We start from the raw sequence: 21679 nt of genomic DNA, 5'->3' as shown, positions 1-21679 counted from the left end.
ACCGTATACATTTCGTAAATGCAAAGAAAAAAGAAATAACGAATTTGAACTCTTTTTCGAGTGCATGGTTGCATTTGGCACGAAGCAATGTCGCAATCATGACACGTTATCTGTTTGACGGAAATGCATCTCAAATATGACTTTTTAACGTTTACACTTTTCTGTCAACTCAATAATGTGGTAGCATATGATAAGCCCAAGCGACTGGTGCTCATACGCCATAAGCGAATGAAAATGATCGAACCTGGAAATCCCTTTTTTTCCAATTTCGGAAGGGGGAGCGGAAATCTCCCGTCATGGTCCTCCATTACGAATTGGGTGATTTCCACAAACTAGTCATAATGCCTCATGACTAGTTTGTACTATTTTTCAGAAACTATTTTTTTAAACTAATTTTTTTCCCATCGCCACCGTTGGATGATTATTTGATACGCGTGTTTCTCTTTAAATATTCAATTAAATTCATAGAATAAGGTAAATTGCTAATGCATAACATATAAATATAATAATAAAAAAATGTACGAATATATTTATCTATTATTAACATATAAATATATTTAAATATTAGAACATTTTCAACTTCGGGCTGCATCGGTAAAACTAAAATAACATTTGATTAACAGAAATCTCATTTCACCTCAGAGAATTTTGCTATTTCTTTTTAAAAATTTTATTTATTGAGTTTCAATTTTTAGGGGAGTATAACATTAAAATACTTTTGCGCACAGGCCGCCGAAATATTGGTTACTTTCAAAAATTTTAAAATGTCCATACTGACACATTATATTCAGGTATTTTTATCAATAAGTTATAATGGGATACATTTACAAATTTTATCATTATTTGTGAATTATTATATCAACAAGGATGCAATATCTCTTCAACTTTTAAGATTAAATATAACATGATGATCCATTATAAAATACACAAAACTTATTTTTTATCAATAAAGAGCTGCTTGAATCACGAAGAACGATATTGTATTTGGTTCGAGATAATAAAATTAATGCTATTCCAACCGCAACAATAACAAATAACATTATAACCTATCCCTGTAATCTTTATCATCACCGTTGTAGTGACACTAAAATATGAAGCATATTAGCGACAACGTTTAAAGGCAAATATTAATGTCCCTCTGTCAATAATTTGAACAATCACGGTAGTATAGCATCCGATTTTGGCGCAAGAGGAAGTTCAGAAATTTAACGTCAACGAAAGAATTGGAAAAACACAATGAAAATTGTCTCCACGAGTCGAGCCTTTAAATTTAAAGGAATACGTTTCACATATATCCAGCAACAAGATTCGAATTAGAGGAAAAAGTTTTGTACCCTTCTTATTTTTAAACTGAAATATAATTGAGAGGAAGAGTCAGAGGAGTTTTTTCGATTTCTATTCCCGAGATACTTTCTAATCAAATATAATGAAATATATGTATTCACTGAGGAATAAAAGGGGAGAGGTATCATGTTAAACATACAGATTCATATCCTCTTGCATGCACAAAGAGGAAGCATAAAACGTACCAGTGCTAGAGTGGGCAAATCATTAAATTATTCAGTTGTACTCAAACTTTTAATACCAATGGAAAGCGTAATAGATGATCCCGTGCTCACATTATTTAAGTGAATAGTTTAGCTGGTAAAACTTATAATTGTTTCAAGTTAAGTCAACTTTTAAAAAATATAGATTCTTACTGATAAACGCAACTGCAGATAGCAATATAAAAATAGCTTCAATTTTAGGGAAATTTTAAGAAAAATATTGCTTTATTTACCAATATTTTCCATAGAAAATTAAGATAATTGTGGTGCACTTCGCTCTATAGTATGTTAAGAGTGTCTATCGTTTGCTTGTGAAGTTATTCATCGGAAAACTAAACACTGCGAGAGATTAAAAAACAATATTTGACGCGTTTTATTACCAACCAATTAATCGCCCAGAGATGGCATCTCATTTTATAGCCTAAGGCCAAAATAGAAAATATTATGAGGTGTAGTCAAATGGTAAATTTTTACCTTTACCACCTATACTTTCATTTGTTTGTTGATTTACTGTGTCCATCGCCAAAATAAATAGAATGAGAGTTGTTTGATGAGTAAGTTGACTGAAGTTATTAGAAAAATCGGGTGGATTCGCAATTCGCGATGCGTGGAATTGATTGCGTGGACATCTTTTGAACTTGTTATTGCAAGATATCATTTTTACTCATTTTCTTTACACAGGAATATGGCGGAAATTTCAACCTATTAGTTTTATGTCCACTTTTCTATCTTCCTCTTCATTGGCCAGTTTCCTATTCGATCTATCCTCCCCTTACGCTATCTTGACATTGAACACAAGAAGGTCCTTAGTTTTCGCGTACTCAAATTGAAATATCCATTTGAATGTATTTAATGATGCCATTCAATTTGTCCGCATCTAATAAATATGGACTTTCAAATAAATATGATGATAATTTCCAGTGGTTATCGCCGAATATATTCCTTAGAATGTTTAATTCAAGGGAAAATTCTGGAGTATTCGAAACAAGAACAGAACGTGAAAAATCTAATCGACAGAATTTAAACCATATGATGTTTCATGCATGAATTAAGTGTTTACCATTCACATAGTTTAATATTTGGGCACTTTCAATGAATTTTAACGCATTTCTCTTTAGGTTAGATCGGTTGCCTAACTTCTGATGCTCACTGTGGCTATACGATGAGGGATTCTTTTCCCCTCACCCAAGAGCTGTCAGAGACGTCACGCGCGGCTTTGAATATATTTGAAAAGATGTGACATAGAAGCAACCAGTTACCAAATGTCATATAAATGGAGTGGGCTGAAGTGTTTAAGCGTGCGCTCACAATAACCAATATCGCTTATGCTCAGGGGATTGGTGTCTGTGTGTGTGTATGAAGCACGTGGAAAGGTGCTTAAGGGAGGGTGGCGTCACTCACCGTCCTCTGGCCCAGGTTCCTCACATGGCAGTGTAGGAAGGCCGTGGCCCCCAGCTGGGCGCTCACGTTGGACGAGGCCTCGTTGGCGAACGAGGGGGGCAGCGATCCGCCGCCCGCCCCCCTGCCCCCGGCCCCCACCGAAGGCGGCGGAGGCGGGGCAACGTACGGCTCCCCTGAGCCCCCCGCGGGGCCCACGCCGCCTCCCGGGGCCAAGTGCTCCCCCCCGTCGGAGCCGCCACCCTCCCCGGTCCCCGCTCCGCCGCCGCCCTCCTCCTCCTCGTCCACCCAAGGACTCTGCCACGGGTAGCTGCTCAGGCGGTCGTGGTTGCCGTCGGCGTCCAAGTCATCGACCGCCCCGAGGTCCAGGTCGTCCAGGGAACCTGCTGGTGGGCACAACACAAGCGGATGAGAGAGAGAAAAGAAAATCACTTCGGTTGGCGCTCGGAGGATGCGCTTCTTTGAACGAAAAACGCTCTCCACCGTCCAATGACGCACCAAGTGCTGAACTTAGGCCTTAAGGAAAGCTAGGATTACCCAAGTGGTGGCGTAGTATGTAGATATCGCCTCCGAATAGCAACGGCTTGTCGTCACAGAGGTGATTTTATGGTCTGGAAATTATCACCAAGTCTTCGGTCGCATTCGCACAATGGATTGCTAGCGTTAGCTTCCATTTCCTCGCTATCGAACTTTTATTTAAATACAACAATAGGTTTTACGACACCGCCCCATTCTTTCGTGCAAACATAACTTTAGTGCAAACATTCCGTGATGTACGTTGAGACTAAAAAATTAAAATTATTCTACTTCGCCCTTTTGAAATGTGCTGTAATAAATTTAAAGCTTATGCCACGTTTGGTAAACTTTTCGCATTGAATACGCATTATATTATTTTAACACAGAATCGGCACTTATTACTACAATTCACAATAAATATTCATTGAGGTATATATATATATATATATATATATATATATATATATATATATATATATATATATATATATATATATATATATATATATATATATATATATATATATATATATATATATATATGTATGTCTGCAAGTATATATATATATATATATATATATATATATATATATATATATATATATATATATAGATTTTTTACACAGAGACACAAAAAGGGACACTCTCAGAATGGTGTTCTCGGTGAAGAGCGGAGAGGATAGGTGCGGGGGAGGGTTGAGGGAAGGAGAGGTAAGGGACCAATTGGAAATGAACAAGGGGGTGGGAGGGGATATGTAGGCAGCCATATGATACATTCAGTGGGCTTGGTTCAGCCCGGGCGGTTTAAATGACTGGGACAACCAGGTATGCGCCTCTCTCGCATCTCGCGTGTTCTTACCTCTGTGATACTTGCAGATTTGGGTAGGGTTTCAATCACCGAAACCGAGAAGCAGTCATCAAAGGATTGGTTGTGGGAAGCATATATATATATATATATATATATATATATATATATATATATATATATATATATATATATATATATATATAATGTGTTTTTATATATTTGTGCATCGCCGAAGAGCGTTCCATTTCGAAGATATATATATGTATATATATATATATATATATATAGACATTAAAATAAAATTAGTTCTCGTAAGGTCTTCACAAGGTTTTAGCTTTCCTATGGGACAGTGTTCCTTCGAAACAAATACAGTACGCGTCGGGAAATATTACCGCCAAAGGTTCGCGTAACAAGAGATAAACGTTAAATAAAGGTTTTGTTTGGAGAAAAATAAGTCTGTCGGAAAAATGGGATCCAAACTCTCGTTGGGACCAAATTCCACGTGGTAGGTCAAATGGTATCCGAGCCCATCCGATCCAGTTGCCGTCATTACTTCCATTTAATGATATTTCATTAAAACCCGGCTACAACGCCAAGAGTGGGCGTGCCCAGCAAATCGGTTTTTACGGGCCACGTGCATCTGACCCATCCATCTGCCAACGACGCCTCGACGAGGAGCAGCACCGAAAGCAAGCAAGGGTGAGCCGCGTCCTAGTGGGACACCAATCAGTCGCGGGGCCGGCCGCCCATTCATCGCGAGCGCGGGGTAGGATCCCTGGGGCGGATATAATGGCAAAAAAGCAATAGGAAGGGGTCGTCGCTGCAGCGACACTTCCCTCGTATTTCCTGCGGTGTTGACCCAGTAATTTCCCCCCTTCCCGACCGTCTGTCGCCATTCTGACCAGTAATCAAATCTACAGGAAAGGGTAATTCATCCAGAATTAATACTGCCCTGAAAATGTGCACGCGCAAGGTGAAGTCCGTCTCAAACAACACGCCAGAACAAATCCTACACTCATGCCATCATATACTGTGAGAATCCATTCCCCGCTTTCTCCTGTGGCAGAACGTCATACGAGATGGTGTTAGTGATTGCGGTTTTCCAAGGAAAAATGAGTAACAATTCATACTAGCATGGGAAAAAGTGAATGTAAAATACTAAATAAATTGTGGTTGGTTATCAATTTAACCATGTACTGATTGATACACTACTTGCTACTGTTTGTTTTTAACTTACGATCCTGACCAGGTAATATTACTTGTATAAACTGTCAGTCTACACAAGCAATTTACTTCAACACTTAAAAATGAGAAACGAACTGCGATAATGACATGATAATGATTTTTTAGTTTAATTGAATTTATCCAGGATATTGTAGATGTTTCTTGCTAAATTCAAGAAAGAGTCAATCCGATATTAAAACATTTCAGAGTTTTATTAAGAAAACAAATAATCTTTTTATTTTTGAATTTTGATTGTAAGTGAACCTATTATTAAGAGGTTTAGCATATTTTTTTCTTTAATTAGTTTACTTTTTTCATTCCGTGGAAACGGATAAGTGAACGATATCAACACTTTTAAGGGTTTTCAAAAATATCAATGCTCACAAAGGGGTGAAAACGCTGTTTCGGGAATATTCGCATTTATTTGCATCACCTAATTAAATACAAAGTGAATAGTTGGCATGTTAAGGCTATTGCATCTTTTCATTTGTACGTATGAAGGTTGTATTTATCCAGGTGCCAAGTACAATCTATTTAACTAAATATGAATAAACTAAGCTGATAATTCGAGCGAGGGGAATAGGTCCGTTCCCAAGGAGTAGACTACCTATTCTAGAGCGAAGTAAATATTACGCTCGTACGTTTACAAGCAAGAGCAATCAAAGTTCCCAGCGCTTTCCACTGACCAGGATCCTATCAAAGACTTCGTTCCTATGTGCAAGAATCCGTGCGTAATTTTCCACCGTCGGCTTAACCGTTAGCTAGCACCTGATTCCGCCAGCCTCACAAGGCCTCCGCCAACACACCATTCCCAAAACCAATCCACACAACTGCTTCAAAGCAAGTCGCTCGAAAGCACATCAGCATTGAGTAGGCAATCTTTGATTTGGGATTACAAATTTATCGTTTTCAGGCCTTGCGTAAATTAAATTCATCTCATTCTGTAAAGGGGAGCAACTAAAATTTACAGAACGGTCGATTAATAAAGGAAATTTGACATGTTTCCTAAACACACATGAAAGGAATATCAAAGAAAGGCACAAATGGCCCTAAATTGAGAAACTTAACGAAAATAAAAGATTCGTTACACATGTTAAGTCAAAAACTACACAGATACAAAAAGGCTGATGACAGTTTCCAACAATCATGCTATGGAAAATATTTCATTCCCGATAAAGAAAGTGACTGGTTATTTTTCAATGAAACATCAATAATATTTCGTGGACAAATGCTCAAAATGATGATATAACGAGGCGAGCACTTACATTTCTTAAATTTTCACCATGGAAAATACGACACCGAATTTCTAAATTTAATGGAAGGCTAAAAGGAATGGAAAACGCCAGAGCAGAGTTTCCTACAATCCCACAAATAGAACAAGAGAAGCATAGGTGATCTACGAGACGGTAGCTTACCGGAAGGCAACTGAAAAATTCGAATGAATGTCGGAATGGCAGATCCGAACGGGAGATCACGTTTCCTAAGGTGCAAAAGTAACGCGCTGAACAAACGCCCAAGTGATATTTTGACCCAGTTTCCGTTTCACCGTCACGTTTTGTTTCACGTAGTAGTGACCGTCGTTACTGCCATGCATTTTCACGCAATAAATCACTGGCGTGGCCGTGAAACCCTCGAAGTGCTTCCCTCTCGCTTCCCGCTATTCTCGCAATGCCGAAAATACTTCGGCACCCTCTCCCCCTCGACCCCTCACAGCTACCACCTCCGCCAAATCTTCAGGGTCCGCTCCTTATTGGGAGCGCTGGCACAGGAAGTATCAGACCGAGAGAAGTCCATAAATTTCGGCGCCGGGCCCCCCTTCCGGAGCCCAAATGACAGACCGAGAGAGCAGTTTCAAACACGCTCCCTGGCAGTCGCGAACTTTCTGTCCTCACTCCTCCACATCTGATATCTTTTGTTCACACGCTATTTTCCTTTAAATCATCCTTTCCGACCGTTCGACAAAGTTAGTGTCAAAGTTAAAAGAAAGATACCGTAATGCAAATAACGCATAGAACGCAGAATGATTTTCCATTTTATTCGGCCCAGTTCTCCGGAAAGTTACTTTCTAAATTTTTCCTATATACTACTTTTATACACCATTTCCCTCTAATGTTGTGTTGTAGTCCGTAAAAGCCGTGATGTTCAGTCACGCGGAAGGATATTTTTTCTAGATCCATTTTTCAACGCTTCAAAAAGTTCTTCGAAAACTCGATTTACAAGGTGGAGAAGCACAAATTCTGATATAAAATTATAATCCCTGTCGAGAAAAATATAGCATTAGCAAAACGCAGTTGACTCTTGACTATGAACTTGCAGAATACAACTGGTGTGTAAAGATTAAAATACCAAGTAAAATTTTGCCTTAATTTGTTATCAATATATGTATTTTGACTCTTCAGTTTCATGTCATCAAATGTGCACTAGCAATTAGATTTACTATGAAAACGATGTTTGATCGCCTAAAAACTCAGAACACGCTAATCACACTTGACGACGACGTTTTAAGATCGAAACACTTGTCATTTTAAATAATAATCGCGAAATTTCACTAAGTAGTTTCACCTAGCTACGTGGGAAAAACGAATAGTTTATCACAAATCCTGAGGAAATATCCGTCATGTCCTTCACTGCCTACACGACAGTCCACATTGGATTAGTTTGATATCAACTCACTTGATTCCCTTTAGTCATCCCATTTCATAATGCAACAATCAATCTCGATACCAAAACGTGAGTTTTTTTTCACATTCGATTTCATATATTTTTGATAACGATTTTAAGACTTTGGCATTCCTGTGATCCTGGACAGTTACCATATTTATGAATACAAATTTTTTTCAAGAACCATTTAAGTATCCCCCGATCAATTTCCTGCATTAATATCACATTGATATTTCAAAAACATAGGCGTGAAATACTTTATTCGCTGCACTCGTTTTCGATTCACTATTAGTTAGCAGTGTAAAGGCATCGACGTGATAAACGGTAGCCGTGCAAATGACTCAAGTAAACTCTGTGGGCAGGGTAACCCAACCTCTGTGTGACATGATCATCAGCATGCCCTGTAGTGAGTAGCGATAAACATTTCAATCTGGTATATTGACACACTCAGCTGCTAGCTTAAAAAGGGCGTCGATTCCATCTTTTACAGTACCCTCGATTGCTTGAATGATAGGTAGAAATAAATATTTTTTCCTTCCAGCAGAGAACATATTTCTCATCTATCTCCTCCCTTCTCCGCCATAATATTTCTCCCTCTTTTACTCTCACCATGAAGTCAGTGTATCATAAAGATCGTGCCATAACCCGTTTCTCACTCACTCTCTCTGTCCGACACTTTTTCCTTTAAATTCCATCCATCTTTGCCTCTCATTTCCTTACCAATTCTTTCAGCAAATGCCATTCCATTCTGTTATAAGAAATAAAAATACAGTCGCGCAGGAGAACTTTTTTTCAAAACATATTTTCCCATCTTTCCTGAAACCTTCCTGAATGTGGAGACGTGAATTTTACATTGACAATCGATAACGGAATGTACGTGCTCGCGCTACAAAGGAGGGCATAAAGAGATAGGCTTTCATTGCAAGAATGTTATGAAAAATACTCTGCAGATGCCTTATGTCGGTGTCAGAACGTAGTTACGATCAGATATTTAGGGAACAATATTTCCAAGTAAGCTGACTGACAATAATTTATTTGCGGACAATTAAAATAATCAAGTGTGGTTCCCAGCAAATATATTTCTACGAGGAAACTATATTTTAGGAAACATTTTAAATTGCTCCATTATTTAATTCATTACTTTCTAATACCCATGTACGAATACCAATAAAAGGACAATTTAAATAAAATTGGAGGGTTCATTTTGTCTCCAGGCACCAGGTATGTTTGTGACGCGTGAATGTGTATGAATCTCCACAGACATATATGGTATGTATTTAAAATATCAGGAAAATTTTCGGAACAATGGATTCATTAAATATATTGTTTCAAGTCATCAAAAGTCTTCAAAGTACATCCCTTGAGCATCGACACATTTTTACCCGCGGTTTTACTTGGACTCGAAGGCTCCCTGGCCCGGCGATTCCGTAAAATCCTTAAGGGTGGGCGTGCTAGCTTCGTTGATGGTAGTCTGGGTCCCATGATGATGACCTTTGAGAGAAATTCATTATTTAGAATAGAAAATAGTCTGATTGTGCCCAGTTGTGACTGTAAAGGGTGTTGGGGAATTGTCTCGCCACTATTACAGAAGGTCGTTGCTTGTAGACACTAAACTCTTGCTCGTCTGTCAAATCGTTCGGGACGAGTGTAGCACTTCGCATCACCAAATTTTCGGTGATAATGGTGTACGAACTGTCACCATGTCAATGCTAATACGATCTGTATTGTGCGCACAGTTAACAGATAGTTTGAATTCAGCATTTCACGCAAACGTCAGGGAAAAATTGCTACCAATACCTTGTCTACAGACCTTATACATCCATACACACCTGAGTAGTTATAAGTAAAGTAATATTTTCACGGACAAAAGAAAGTTATTCGGGTTATTCTAGATATTCTTATACAAAAAAGCCGGTTTTATCTAATTAACCATATAAGCCTCCCTATCTAAAGAAGATTTTGTATTTACTACGCAGTTGGCAAGCGTTTGATCTCGTTTTAAGGCAAATCGTTCCAACCAATATTATTCGTTCCCTTAGAGGTCACGGTGGACGATCTGCCGGGCGAGACAAACACATTGTTAAAACCGCACGTATACATTTTCTGTAACTGTTGTAATAAAAGTATTGTCTGCGTAGTGCATGCCTTTTACTGTATAATCGATATATATATATATATAAATATATATATATATATATATATATATATATATATATATATATATCACAGAAACACACAAAAAAGAGACTCACTAATAATTCAATTGTTCCTGGCTGAACTTTGTGGAAGTTCATGTTAATTAAAAGAAGAACACATGTATCTTTCCACTGTCCTTTATTCACGTACAACTAGTTTCAACGCTCAAGCGTCATCATCAGGTACAACCCCATTTTATTTTCCCTCCTTCTCCCCCTCTCTCTCACCCATCCCTCCTCTCCATCATGAATGGTACATAAATGGACTGCAACTTGATTAATTTGTACCTGATGATGACGCTTGAGCGTTGAAACTAGTTGTACGTGAATAAAGGACACTGGAAAGATATATTGTATTCTTCATTTAATTAAGATTCACTAACTTTCGAATTTCCGGTGGTCGCAGCGACCTTCAAGTGCTACAAATGCTCTAGTGTATCCATCTTAGCATACACCCCCCACCCTCTCATCCTCCACTGAAACTCAAAACATTAGAGCAATCCTTCATCTGGCTCTTGGAGTCCTGGAATTGGCCAGGAATCAATATTAGGCATTAATTACCCTGCTCCAAACATTTTCATCCCCCCTCCACCCCCATCACCTTCTATATTTTCCCCACCCTTCTAACGCTTCCCCTCCCAACCCTTCCCTTCCGAATTCTCTCCCCACCTTTCCCTGCCATCCATCGTTCCAGCCCTCGCATTCCCTTCAGCTCTATCCCTCTCTCCCTTGATGATGGCTGCGACCACCGAAAATTCGAAAGTTAGTGAGTCTCTTTTTTGTGTATTTCTGTTTATTTCTCTGTGTCCACTAGTGCTAAATGTTATACATTATTTTTCACGTCCATGAGACTTTCAAAAATACATCTCTCGCATACAGACGACCCGCCAATCTCTAAAACCTTCTGAGGTCCACCAACCCTTTGGCGCCCCACCGCGACAAATTTCCCAATATTTCCCATACTTGCAACCGCCTCCGATGTAAAACTTGTCTACTTATTAGATCTACTCCCCTCTCCTCACATCCCCTCATTGCCTCCTCACCTCGTTCCCACGCTTATTGCCTCTAGAAAAACGTTATTTATCTTTTATCATGCAAACAATTCACTTCCATTTACATAGGCGAATGCATTACACCCTTATCCTCTTGAATGAACAATCACCGGTACTCCTACAATTCTGTCTCACTCTCTCCTCTTTCTATTCCTTAAAACAAAAATTCCCACAACCTTTCATTTGACCAGTGTTTTGCTCTTTGCATCCATAGAATCCCTACCCGATTCAGCCACCAATATAGAGGTGACAACTCGAGAATCCGCGTACACATTAGCTTTCCGATCTTTCAAAATTCCCACCCTTAACCGCCATCTTTAATTACCCTCCCAGCAATCCCTGCACCTCCCCTCCCCCGCCAAGACCCCTAACCGCTCTGCAGCAAATTTTCTGTCTTCCTTGAAGAAGGCCTCGGAGAAGGCCAAAAGCTTAAACAATTTACAATGTGAGTCTGTTGTTAAGTGTTAATATTTAATTTATTTTCTATTGTGCCGTCAAAATATATATATATATATATATATATATATATATATATATATATATATATATATATATATATATATATATATAGATGATTTCGTCGACGTAACTCATAAGTGCCGAATAATAAATAAATTGGACAGCAACAAACAATATAGAAACACACAAAAAGAACACTCACACGTTATTTCTTGATAATTTCGACGGGATTCTGCTCCGTCTTCATCGGAAGATGGTGAAGTAATGCTATACGCACACACACAAACATGTGCATACATAAATACATATACGTATACATATGTTCAAAGACGAAGACCGGCCAAATGGTGAGCATATATTTTTTCACATGGATAGAGATGTAAGGAAAAGAGATGGTAACACACATGAAAGGTAAGCACAGGAAGGGTGGGGAAGGTGGAATCGAGCAGATCAGAATCGTAAAAGACTTTCCTTTCCCGGGATTTGAACCACGGACCCACAATTCCACCTTCCTCACCAAACCTTTGTCTGTCTTTCATGTCTGTTTCTATCCCTTTTTCTTATATCTATGTCAATGAATATATGTATGTGTGTGTGTGTGTGTATATATATATATATATATATATATATATATATATATATATATATATACAAATAAATGGAAAAATAAAAACTTAAGTCATATAATTTCATTTTTCCATGATATTATTGTCTACCTACCAAATATGCTTCAATATGCCTCACTGAAATAAATCATCCCTGATAAAATATACCTTATTCAATTAGGCTTTATTCTGCCAAAAATTAATATTGATTTGACAGTCTTCCTAGAGTAAAGATAGGATTTCAGAGAATATAGATGACCTTTATGGAATGTAACCGTCCATTTTTACTGGAATTTCCTACCATGAGAAAAAATAAACCGAAGCAAACCTCCCGCTTCCACGCCCGTGTCCTCCGCCTCTCCTGCTCAAACTTCAAATCCGTCCTTATAAATTGCCCCACTTTCCCGCGAGGGGACGTACAGCTTCAATGACCCATGAATCAATCATTGCCCCTTCCTCCGCTCAAACTCCTCCCCTTGCAGGATTTGGAGGGAGAGAGCCTTTTCCTTGATATGAGTGAGATGCCAATTTTTTGCTATTCATCCTCGGATCCCTTTCACGACTGGCTTTCATCCACGGCTTTTGCCATCACGACATAAAATTTTGAGAGATACCCAGACTAAGGTTCACCTTCCAGCTATCTTGTCTCCACCAAATGTGACGTTAATCGTTTTATTCTAGCGCAGGATTTAGATTGCATTACTAAATGGTGTTCTAACTGGGGATTGACTCTAAATTATAATAAATGTTCAGTGGTAAATTTCTTTAAAAGATCAACGGGATTTGCTTACAAATTAGCTGGAGGTGACCTGGCAGTAGTTGATACGGTAAAATACCTAGGTGTCACATTCTCAAAAGACTTAACTTGGGGGACTCACATACGTAAAGTCTGCGGTCAAGCATATAAAAGATTGGGATTCATTAGACGCATTGTCGGCAAAAGTGACTCGAAGGTCAAGGAACGTTGTTACCACGCTCTTGTAAGGCCTCATTTAGAATACGCATGCAGCGTGTGGGATCCGAGTGAAAAAGGCCTCATTCGGGAAGTTGAGAAGGTTCAACGCAACGCAACGGTGTTTTGTTATATTAACACATTCTTCCCGAATGACCTCATTCATGTTCTGTTCATCTGTTTTTAAGTTTCCCTTTCAATCCCTCGTCCCTCTCCGCGGGGGGAAATTCCTGCTACCTGCTACGTTGGGTCGCATTCCCTGCCTTTTAAAGACTCTTTGGGGGCAGAGTGTTTCGTGGTGCTTTTTCATGTGGTGTTTCAATTTCTTGCTTGTTGTGTCCTGGCTTTCGTGTTGTAGGATGGCTTTCGTGCCGCATCATGGGGTGCAGTTTTTTAGTTGTTTTGCGGTATATGTGTTTGCATGAGTATTGGATGAAGGGATTTTTGCATGAGTGTGTGCGCTGCTGTGGGTGTAATTTTCCGTGTTGTTTTTTTTGCATGTGGTATTTTTCTTTTTTACGGTTGGTGACCTAACACCCCCCGCCACACGCCCTTGCGGCGGCTTGCGGGGTATTATGTAGATGTAGATGTAGATGTAGATGACTGTCCTTAGTTTAGGAAGTAATAGCCCATTGATATCCCGGAAAACACATCGTAATGGGTCGAGCGATACACACAATAAAGATTATAAACTATCGAGTGACGATATATTTGTCGTTAGAAAATCATGAAAAAAGACCTTAATTTTAAAATGTTTGCTATTATTTCCTTCTTCAGTTTAGATCTAACCCAGAGTTTCCAGCAAAAGATATAGTTTTTTAAACTCTTTTAATTTCCATCGTTAATTATTCAGTTAAATCAATATTCTGTGAGGTGCTGCAGCCAAATGTTTTAATTGGCGCAAAGAAGATTTCCCGAAGGGCCGGAAATTCATTCGAATCGAGTACAATTTCATGAATTGAATCGATTCACATATGCAAGTAGTTTGAAACCAAGGCAGTATTCATTAATTTTCAGAATATAATGATCCACACCTTTAACTAGAGATGAGCATTAATTTGTCTCCTTGGCATTATATTTACTGTTATCATCCAATAGTCACGGGAATAATTCTTATGGCCGCATATGTAAAAGATTATTGACAATGGTCATTTTTTTCACTTTTTTCAATTTCATCCCAGATAAACTCGATAAATAAGTTTCTATTCAAACTAGAAATGAGGAAGGAAAATAACAACAAACGGCGAGGTGAACGCTAATGCAAGTGAAAGAGATTACTCATCAGAGCCAGTATTATTTAGATTGTTGGCGGATGATCACGGATGAGTTGAGAACACGTAAATGAGATATCCTTTGATGAATATAATATAAATGGATTTATCCACAGTGAAATTTGATGCTCTACGCATATCAAATAGGCATTATGAATAGTTAAAGCAATCTACGATGAGCTATACAAAGACAATGGAAACTCCGATGACGAGAAGGGATAAATTCACTGGAGTCTGAAAGACACGAATACAATGGTCGGGAGTAGAATGAACGAGAGGGACAGCAGACAAAGGTCCCGTACGGAATGTATGAAATCAATATCGATGGATACCAAGCAACAAACAAATACGGACGAGGAGGGGTTAGCGGATAGGAAGAATTGATGGAACCAGTTGAATCTATGGATTTACGACGCAATGATGACGACGAAGAACAAACTGCACGAATCTAAGATTTATTAATGCTAACTTATATGCATATATTCTCCTTAAGCATTAGAGAAGATCTTATTCAATTCTTTCTTCAATGAACACCTTAGATAATTCAAAAATATGGGTTGGAAGGGTAAATATGAGGTGTCTGACTTAATTAGTAAAATTTCGGATCCAATATAGCAAATATAACAAACCTATAAAGCAATATATCAGATACTCAATATAGGTACAATTAAGTAATATTTAGTTAAATTGGTAATATCGTAGCATAAGCGATAAAAAAATTTCAATAAAACAACAAAATCAACAATGTTTAAGAAAGAAGGATATCAAATCAATTATGTATTCAAAACCTTTATTGGTATTAGCATGCTAAAAGACCCAAATTACCTGGTCAACCTATCTTTTACGAGAATATACATTCTTAAATAAGGATTTTAAATTGCAAGAGAACTTTCTGCCAACCAAGAGCAAGATGAAACAAACAGCTAACCAAACTCTAACTTCCTTTCTCAAATATAGAAACAGTGAGAACATTAGACATTGACCATAAAAAATGTGTGTGTATGACCAAATTTTTACAACGATAAAGGTAGATTTTATGTTTCAATGTTAGAACTTTTGGAAGAAAAACTCCCCAGTCGACTAAAAGTCAAAAATACGAAAGCTGTTTTGTTAAAATCGTACATCATTTGTTTATTTGGTTAATAAATTTGCAGAAATAAAGTTCACGTCATAGTCCCATCTCCTATGATAAAATCCAATAATTGCTCCCATTTGGTCGAAAGGCAGGAGCCAGACGAAGAGAAGTTCGTGCAGAGGCTGTTTTTCAGTGAGGCAGGCGGCTTCAAATGAATCTGACCCCGGGAAGGTGGCCATTTGAGTGATGATGTTCAATTAGGAACACTATTGAGGAAGGCAATGCAAAACCAATTCTATTACATGGCTCGAGAAAATTTAGTGAACGCAATTACATGCACTGATAGGTCACAGAAACTGGGCCGTGGGTCGTGTCCGGCAGCAGGAGAGGTAAGGCTTCCACAATCGTCATCAAACGAAATCCTTGCCAAGTAAAACCAACAGCAGCGAAGATGACACAAAATAGGAGCCAACCAGTTAGAATACAGACTAAATGTAAAGGGGAAGGATATATATTTACTGTGGCGCAAGGTGAGACTAAAGGAAAGAGGGATTTACTGTAGTGATAGTTATAGAATGATATAAAATATGTTATAGAGAAGGGCGGCAATGACAATTAAAATTGTGTAGTAGTTAAGCAGAAAGTTAAGGAAAAGCGTAATAAATATAAAACAGGTGATACATAAAAATAATTGGAAAACTATAAGCTAAAACAAATAATTTGGTCAATATCGTTATGACATATAATATTCATATTAATGAATTAATAAACAGGTTATATACAATATAAGAGAAAAGCATTGTGGGTGCGTCTCTTGGAAAAATAATTCAATTATTGGGAATTGAAACACAGTGGCAGGCGGAGGGAGAAACGGCAGTGAGATGAGGCATTGCGGCTTAGAGAATGATTGTAAGAAGGAATTGGTAGAGTTTTGAAGCAGAAATTGTTTAACTATATCGAACACTAGGTTTATGTATCACAGCAGCCGTAGATATACGTAAAGTGTGCGAAGCATCAGAGAGATATAAAAAAGAATACATTATCGTTAGGCAGAGTTTGGAACAGGGCTTGGTTCGCAAGTTTTTCCTCTGGCGGATGCCAATTCTGACCATAACTTAATACCAAATTTAAAGTAAAGTTGGAGGATAAAACAGGGAACGCAGAGGAGGAAAATCATATGTAGAAGCATTAGCCATGATGAAAAGGGAGGAGTAGCATGAAACAATAGAGAACATTATAAATTTCGAAAAGAAAATGGGTTAAAAAGAGAAAAAGAAAAAGATTGAAATATTTCAAAAAGGGATATGGAAATGTCGAAAATTAAACAATAGGAAGAGTAAATTAGAAAAGAACAAAGAAACAATGGCACACGTGCGAGATAATAAGAAAGAAATGCGAGAGTAGGAAATGTAATAATGTAAAACTGAATTAGAAAGAATGGAATGCAAAGATATAACTAATAGTAAACAGGTTGGATACTAAAAGTGCGAAAGAAGCTTGATGGAAGACGCAGTTCGAGGAAATGGACGAATCACGATGGAAGGGAGAAATGTGCGCGCTGAAGAGAGTGTTGAAAGTACTCTCAGGAGCTAACAAAGGAAAATAGGTGTCCAATTTTATATATGCAATAGGTGAGTAATTATGAAAGTCAAAAATATTCAATAAAATTTAAGAAATATCTCAAATTTTAATATTTTATGTATTATGTCAGTCAGCATAGACATAGAAAGAGAGTATGAAGAATGAGAGTGTGAAGAGCTTAAAACTAAGCATACATGATTGGGAGATAAAAAAGACATTTAGTAAATTGAACTGAAAAAAGACCATAAAGATAAATTATATTCCCCTGAAACTTCTTAACGGTGGATTAAACTGAGCGGAAAGAAACTGGAGCGTATATTACGTAGATTTAATTAGGGAAGATATTCGCCGAAGGATTTCGTCGGAGAATTGTTAGTTTCGTCTCAGAAAAGGAAAAAAAAGCCTTATCTGAGGGATATGAAACAATAAATTTGCTTTGGCAAGTAGCATCAGTGATAATTAGAGTTATCAATAAGAGGATAGAAAGAACGGCAAATAATTACTTGGGGGATGATCAGTTTGGGTTCTTTAAGGGCAAAGAGGCACGAATGACGCCACTGCAGTGAGTTTATACATTAAGAGAATTATAAAATATAATCAGGACGTATTTGCTTGTTCCTAAATAAGAGAATGCTTATAATGGAGTTTATTAGGTACAATTCATGAATGTATTGCAGATGGTTGGAGTGGATGGTAGGAGTAAATTCTGGGAATGGGTTGTTCACGACTCACATTGCCCAGGTGCATGTGGTGGACAGAAATCCAGTGCGTAGGGTGGGTCGGATTATTATTAGTAATAAGACAGGGCTTTCCATGACTACTTTGGATTTTCAATGTGCAATTTTAGCTAATATTAATTGAGGCGAGGATAATACTAGAAATAGGAATGAAATTCTGCGTGAAATTCATAAAATAAAACGTAGTTAACCTACGTTTCAAGAAACTGTGGGAGATGCCGCAACAGTAACATTTGAAGGAATCTCTAATATGCAATTCAATACAAGAATTTCCGATTGTAAAAATGATTCACCTTGACCGGGTTGTTACAATCGAACTAAATTTTTGGGGCTTTACACGAACAAGATGTGACGAAATACCGTACGTACAATGCCACAGGTATACAAAGTCGTGCGCGACGCGCCACAGTCCACGAGGTTAAAGCCACTTAGGCTTTTTGTAACTTTGACAAATTTGTAGGTGATAGGTGAAGAGAGAGCTCACTCTGTGCTTCATGTGAAATACACGATTCATATTCCTTTTCCTATGTCGCCCATGGTTTCTCAAGAAGATTTGGTACCAGAAAAATCACACAACTTTACAGGTATTAAGCTAAGGTTGCCCAGAGGCATACGGGGGAATCGAACCCGGACCCTCCGGTAAGCAGTCTAATGCTCTACCCCCTGGACTACTACGCCAAAAAAGTGTACATTGGAGCCTTTTGAAATGTGGGTGTGATGACGGAGAACGTTAAATGGATGGATAGGATAACCAAAGAAGTTTTAGGCATAAATAGAGGAGTAGGTACGAGGGTTGTTGGCATAAATCCAAAAGAGGCTGAAAAGACGGAGTGCTGAGTATATTGAATAGCGATGGACTGTTGAATTCTGTGAAAAAGGGGAGGGCAGGCGAGGTGGGGGAGGAAAAGGATCGACGTGTTGGAGGGTATGTAGAGAGATAGAAACTATGAGGAATGAAAAGCAGTCCAATGTTTAATGCAGTTTGTTTTGCCAGTTTGTATCTTATAGACGAATCTAAGAAATTTATCAATATTTATGCAGTGTCCATCTACTGTACAACACCAATTTAGCATTAAATTATTTGATGGAGCGATACAGGCGTGGTACCTATTTCATTAGTTGGATTGTATCCATGTGTCGGCCGTTGCAATTTGAAATATGTTAATTTCACCAAAACCTATGGTCCTGCTGATAGAAAATTCGTCCCACACAGCTATACGAGGGGTTATCACGTTAGCAGTTTCGCACAGTTAAATGAGACAATGAGAGAATGTCACATGCTATATCTGCGTAGGCATAAGCTTATGGAGAGGGTGCAAACATATTTTGAAAAGATTTTTTCGATATAATGACGACATCATGACGGGATTCACGGAATCCACCGCGAGCACAAATACCTCAGGTTCAATTATTTTTTCCCACATGTGAATGTCACTAAACGCATATTTCAATTTTTTTATAACGCCTGTTACGTTATCTGAAGATTTGCTCTCACGATGGCGTCACAGTGTTAATATTGGTACTGAAATAGAATTGGCTGGAGCTCCTAGTTCTTCCTTTGAAATTGATTGTAATCCATCTTCAAAGATACGCGGTTCGTTCAATAATTCCTTAAAACTTCTTAACATGGCGTTCTTAGTTATGGAAAAAGTTACCTTCAGTTAGCTTCATCTCTCCCGATAATGCTGTTTACATTTAAGCTATATTTTCTGGTAGTTTCATTTTCATAGTCAATTGAAGGAACAATTTTTTGCTTGCAAAGAAAAATGGAAAAAATGAGTTTGCTGCTGTGATTAAACACTTCTATTTAAAAGACCTCAGACCTAAAGAGATCAAAGCCGGGTTAGCTGAAGTTCATGATAGACCTGGTCTTGTATTAGCGACAATTCACAATTAAATGAGTTCAAACGCGGCCGCACATCGACAGGTAACGAACATCGTCCAAGACGTCCAGTGCCTTCCTCAGAAATATTGACGATATTTTTGACGATATGATGTATGACGATATATGACGAAAGCCCACGATATTTTTTGGAGTGATCGACGAATCAAGGTTTGCGAAATAGATGAAGCCACGAGCATATCATAAAAAGCAGTGTTTTAAGAATCGCATGAAAAATTGAGTGTAAAATAAATCTCGGCAAAGTGGGCGTCACCTTCGCTCTCAGTGGAGAATAAACGCAATCGCGTGGTCGATTTCAAAGCTGGTGTCACGATTTTCTGCCGCTATCCTATCGAGTTTCTGCGTCGATACGTGCATAACTATGAGCAAAACAAGGATGCACAACCACACTCCAGAGAAAGGAAAAGTCGATACCCTAGGCTTCTTAAGTCTCCAAAAAGGCGAAGACGGTGACTTCCGCCGGCAAGGTGAGGCCACGATTTTTTGAAGTACACGCGGAATAATGTAATTCAATTAATTGTAAAAAGAACAAGCGATGAATGGTGGGTATTAGCCGCCATTATTGCCACGGTTGAGTGAAGAAATCGAGAAAACTCATTCTCATTTGGCAGAGAAAAAACTTCCATTAAGTCAATGCAGGGATGTGCACCTGCACGGTTTCGATGGTGACAATTATGGAATTAAGGTTCAAATTAATACAATATACGCAGTATTCGCAATATTTGACCGCACTACCTTTTTTATTTCCAATCTTGAAAAAAGGGCTAGGAGGGAAACGATTCAGGTCGAACCAGGAGGTCATCACCAACACAGATGCCTATTTTGAGCGCCTTCCGAAATCCAACTTTAGGACAGTTTCTAAAATCTGGAAAAAGCCTGGGAACTTTGTATCAAGCTGAAAGAAGAATATATTGAAAAATAAAAATATCTATCCAAAATAAATTGCGTCCTATTTTTTACCTAACGAACCTATTGAACGACTCACGTATTAGCAATCTTATAGCTGCGCTACAGGGAAAATAGACTATCTAAAACCCTCTCGTAACATCATATAGGCCACGACTAACGATCTGTTAAAAGGTAAGAAAGATTTCTATGCCCCGTCGCCTGTTGCCTCCATCGTCACCGTAGGTCGACAGCATGATTAATCTTTTAACGGTAGCCGCTTAAGCTACAGCCGCTCTGAAATTAATTGATGACACTTGTTCCACTTATGCAATGTACGTCATGCTAATAATTTAGCATAAAACTAAATTCTTGCATGATAAATTTTGCAAACAAAATAAATATCGATGATAAATTTTGCAAACAAAATTTATCATCGATATTTATTAAACATTCTCTGCCTTTAAAAGACATTGAAAATGAAAAATTAATGAGAGGAGAATAAAAATTTAATTATTACATAAATGTCAGAAAGCTCTCCTGAAAAAATATACCGTTGAGCACACGGAAAAATAGATATGAAGTAGCAGGTTTCATAAAGTAAACTCCTACACAAATATATTATATAAAATAAAGCAATAATATTTAAAATCAATATGATTCAAGCCAAAGTCTTTATCCTTTAAATAAAAATTAAATTATGAAATTAGACTTTAAAATAATTTACGCGGAACGTAGCATCAGGCCTGCATGTTCTCGCACGATACGGTTTTGCATGTCGTAATTATTATGAAGCGTCGTTTCAAGGCG

The 21679-nt window shown here is 38.0% G+C and overlaps 1 protein-coding gene across 1 annotated transcript in view; it reads right to left on the bottom strand.

Annotated features, from left to right (window-relative positions):
* The window catches only part of LOC139686389 (igLON family member 5-like), a 534172-nt gene that overhangs the window by 357279 nt on the left and 155214 nt on the right, over window positions 1-21679 (bottom strand). The window contains exon 4 of the mRNA XM_071583582.1: window positions 2949-3328. Coding sequence (XP_071439683.1) covers window positions 2949-3328 — 380 coding nt within the window. The remainder of the gene's footprint in view (window positions 1-2948; window positions 3329-21679) is intronic.

This window comes from Hetaerina americana, unplaced genomic scaffold (genome assembly GCF_022747635.1).
Source record: "Hetaerina americana unplaced genomic scaffold, ioHetAmer1.1.p SCAF_14, whole genome shotgun sequence".
NCBI classification, from domain to species: Eukaryota; Metazoa; Arthropoda; class Insecta; order Odonata; family Calopterygidae; genus Hetaerina; species Hetaerina americana.
This window is presented reverse-complemented; position numbering and strand designations above follow the sequence as displayed.